Source organism: Sarcophilus harrisii, chromosome 4 (assembly GCF_902635505.1).
Source record: "Sarcophilus harrisii chromosome 4, mSarHar1.11, whole genome shotgun sequence".
NCBI lineage: Eukaryota > Metazoa > Chordata > Mammalia > Dasyuromorphia > Dasyuridae > Sarcophilus > Sarcophilus harrisii.
The window spans coordinates 360,838,555-360,842,572 of record NC_045429.1 but is presented as its reverse complement, the minus strand read 5'-3'; the positions used below and the strand labels follow the sequence as shown (position 1 = coordinate 360,842,572).

General features: G+C 36.1%; 1 protein-coding gene across 1 annotated transcript; it reads left to right on the top strand.

Moving 5' to 3' along the window:
* The first annotated feature begins 2,392 nt into the window (after positions 1–2,392).
* LOC100925613 (olfactory receptor 10T2-like) lies at positions 2,393–3,337 on the top strand. Its single transcript, XM_003767898.1, has one exon. It carries the CDS (start codon positions 2,393–2,395, stop codon positions 3,335–3,337), a length of 945 nt encoding a protein of 314 aa, XP_003767946.1.
* The last annotated feature ends 681 nt before the right edge of the window (positions 3,338–4,018 follow it).

Sequence of the window (4,018 nt, the reverse complement as noted above, 5' to 3'; positions counted from 1 at the left end):
AGAGCCTTCTTATTCAGGTGGTTTTCGTGAGCTGTGTTGTCAGAGTTTCAAGTCATTTTGAATTTCAAGTGTCTTTTCATATTGGTCTTTTCTATGGCTAGAGCTCTTTCAAGTAACTAAGTGGCATGGAAGAGAAAGTGCCAGGCCTAAAGACAGGAAAATCTAAGTTCAAATGAAGACTCAGCCACTTTCTAGCTGTGTGATACTTTGAAAGTCACTTAACTATTTGCCTCAGTTTCCTCATCTGTAAAATGAGCTGGAAAAAGAAATAGCAAATGTCTATAGTTTCTTTGCCAAAAAAACACACAAAAAAATAAATAGATGACTAAACAACAATTGAAATGGTACCTGCAATCTGTACTTTTTCATTAGATAGATAAACATAGACATAATAAATATTTAAAGTCATTAAATTTCATCTTATCAAATTCAGTTCTTAACCATAGCTGTCAATATCTCTTAGGATTCCACTTCTGTCCTCCAAAGTATTTAACTATGTCTATTTCTTTTAGTTTTTATCACCTACATAATTGATAAGCACTCTACCTCTACCTCCATTCAAGTCACTAATAAAAAGCCTGAACAAAAGAGCTTAAGTGAGACCAAGGGAATTTCATTTGTAACTCCTCAGGTTGTCCTCAATCTATTAATTACCACTCTTTCATCCCAATTCAGTTCTAATTATGAATTGTCATCCAATCCAAATGTCTTCAAACTTCTCCACAATATTATGAAATATTTTGTCAAATACCTTCCTGAAATACAGCTTAACTATGTCTGTCATTCAGGGGAATGTATGAATACAACAGTATAGTAACTTTGTTACAAAAGGAAATTCTGTTAAAACTATGATTTGTTCTTAACAACCCTATGCTGAATTATAGAAGCCACCACTTCCTTTTATAAGTGTCCACAAATTATTCTTGTAAGAGTGAATCGGATTCACTAAGAAATTAAATAAAATCCCAAGTCAATAGTTTAAAGAAACAACCTTTTCCCCTTTTCAATTTGCTCAGCTCTGATTCTCTAATACCATTCCCATTTTCCATGATTTTATCAAAATTACAGGTAGCTCTAAAACCTCATCATTTTTTTAAAATACATTGGTAACTAGTTCATTGAAGCCTAATGGTTTTAATTCATTGACAATGACTGGATATCCTCTCATTCTCTCCTTACATAACTTGAATTTCAATTCTCTTTTACCAATTTTTTTCAAAGATTATTTACTTGGTAGAAAACCCAGGAGCAAAGTAAAAGTTAACCAGTTGTTCTTATGTTCTTTATTGTTTCATCCTCTCCTTGCAATGCCTTCCCTCAAGTCTTTGATCTTTTTGTTGTCCCTAATGTGGCTATTAAAGATATTTCTGATGTTCTTAGATTTAATTACAACCTCAATTCATTCTGACCGTCCTATAAATCTGTTGCTCCTTTGCATTCTTCCTCCACTATTAGATCTTTTTTATCTTCTATATATGACATTTTTAATGAGATGAATTTTTAATGAATTGAACCTATGAATCTATATTTATCCAAATACAAAGTATACTCCCCCACCTCTTCAACTTCAGTTATATAAAATCTGAATACAATCTGTACTAATATTATTTTGTCATATATGTTTCTTATCTGTTTCAAAAAGATCTAAGCTGAAGGATAGTCTATACTGAAAAGTATTATTCAGTTGTTTTGTTCATGTCCAACTCTTTCTGATCCCATTTGATGTTTTCTTGGCAAAAATATTGCAGCAGTTTGCTATTTCCTTTTCCAGCTCATTTTACAGTTGAGGAAACTGAGACAAACATTGTTAAGTGAATTGCCCATTATCACGCAGTAATTAAGTATCTGAGGTCAAATTTAAGCTCAGAAAGATGAATCTTTCTGATTCAGGTCCAGCACTTTATCCACTGCACCATCTAGCTCCCCTGGGCTAATATGCAAAGAATATCACATAGCTACATAGAAGAAGAATAAGAAAAGAACAAGAAGGAGGAAGAGGAAGACAAGGAGGAGGAAGAAAAGAAGGAGGAGGAAGAAGAAAAGAAAGAGAAGAAGAAAAAGAATGAAAAGAAAGAGGAGGAAAAGGAGAAGGAGAACAAGAAAAAACACAAAGAAATTTGTTTTGGATTGATTATATTTATTTGATCAGTCTTGCTACAATTTGCTCTAGTAATTATCAATAATAAGGATGACAACATCATTTATGCTTACTTGTATTCTTGGTCAACTTTGCTGAAATTGAATACTAGAAGAAGATGCAAATTCATGGAATATTTGGATTTGGGACAAAGATATAAATCCGATTTATTTGGGGTATATCCTTTTTACACAAACTTCAACTCATGTAAATTTTTTCTGCTTCTAGGTTGTTCTAGCTTCTCTTCTGTGATCAATGAAGAGACAGAACCAGAGTGTGATCACTGAATTCGTCCTTGTAGGCTTCTCCAGTCTGGGAGACCTGCAGATTCTGCTCTTCATCATCTTTCTATTGGTCTATCTATCCATCTTAATGGCCAATGTCACTATCATGACTGTCATTCGCCTAGACCGCACCCTCCATACCCCAATGTACTTCTTTCTTTTCATCCTTTCATTATCTGAAACCTGCTACACCTTGGTCATCATCCCCAAGATGCTGACAAACCTGCTCTCTACTGAAAAAACTATTTCTTTCTCTGGTTGTGCAGCCCAACTCTACTTTTTTATAGCCTTGGCTTGTACCAATTGCTTTCTAATTGCTGTAATGGGTTATGACCGCTATGTTGCCATCTGCAATCCTCTCAACTACATGCTCATTATTAGCAGAGCAACGTGTATCCAGTTGGTGTTGACCTGTGCCTTCTGTGGTTTCATAATCTCTGTGGTTGTCAGCATCCTAGTGTTCAGCCTGCCTTTTTGTGCATCAAACCGAATCAACCATTTCTTCTGTGATGTCTCTCCTATCATGAAGCTTGCCTGTACTGACACAAAGATGAAAGAGATGACCTTCTTCTTTCTCAGTATTTTGGTATTATTGGTCCCCTTTGTGCTGATATTCATCTCCTATGTTTTCATTGTCTCTACCATCCTCAAGATCTCATCAGCTGAGGGGCAACGAAAGGCATTTGCCACCTGCATCTCCCACCTCACTGTGGTCATTGTCCATTATGGCTGTGCTTCTTTCATATACCTACGCCCTACATCCCTCTATTCCTCAGACAAGGATCGACTGGTGGCAGTGACCTACACTGTGATAACCCCAATGCTCAACCCCCTTGTCTATACTCTGAGGAATAAAGAAGTAAAAACAGCCTTAACTAAGGTCTTAAGCAGATACTCATTTCCCAAAAGCATATAACTAGATGGAGAATCAGTGAAGCCTCAGGCTATATGGGAAATGGGGGAGTCTACAGTCCTGCATGTGGAACATCTTTCATACTTCTTCAAGATGTCTCAAAAAGTCAAATCCATGGTTATCTGTTGGACCTTTTGGTTGTGCCCACCATGAAGTTCTTCAACTTGTACTACATGTTAAAAGTGAAGCTTTGGATAAACTTCCTAACAATTTCTATTTCTTTAAAATAGAATGGGTGACCTGAGACAATGAGCTCATTATCACTGAAAATACCCATTTATTTGTTGTTCAGTCATTTTTCAATTGTGATGACTCTTTGTGATCCCATTTGGTTTTTTGGGGGGAGGGGTTGGCAAAGACAATTTTGCCATTTCCTTTTCCAGCTCATTATACAAATGAGGAAACTAAGGCAAACAAGATTAAGTGACTTGCCCATAGTCACACAGAGAGTAAGTGTCTGATTTGAACCAGATTTGAATTTAGGAAGATAAGTCTTTTTGACTCAAAGCTTGGCAGTCTATCCACTGTACCACCACGTATACTTGCCTCTACATCACCTGACTGCTCCAAGCAGGGGCTAAATAAGTCAGGTATATTAAAGGGAAGATTTTTGCATAGGCAAAAGCCTGAACTAGATGATCTCTAAAGCTGTTTCCAACTCTAAGATTCTATGAATCTAGTCTT

What these genes read in the sequence shown, in the direction of transcription:
- LOC100925613 (XM_003767898.1), top strand. Translation starts at nt 2,393, where the DNA reads ATGAAGAGACAGAACCAGAGTGTGATCACTGAATTCGTCCTTGTAGGC.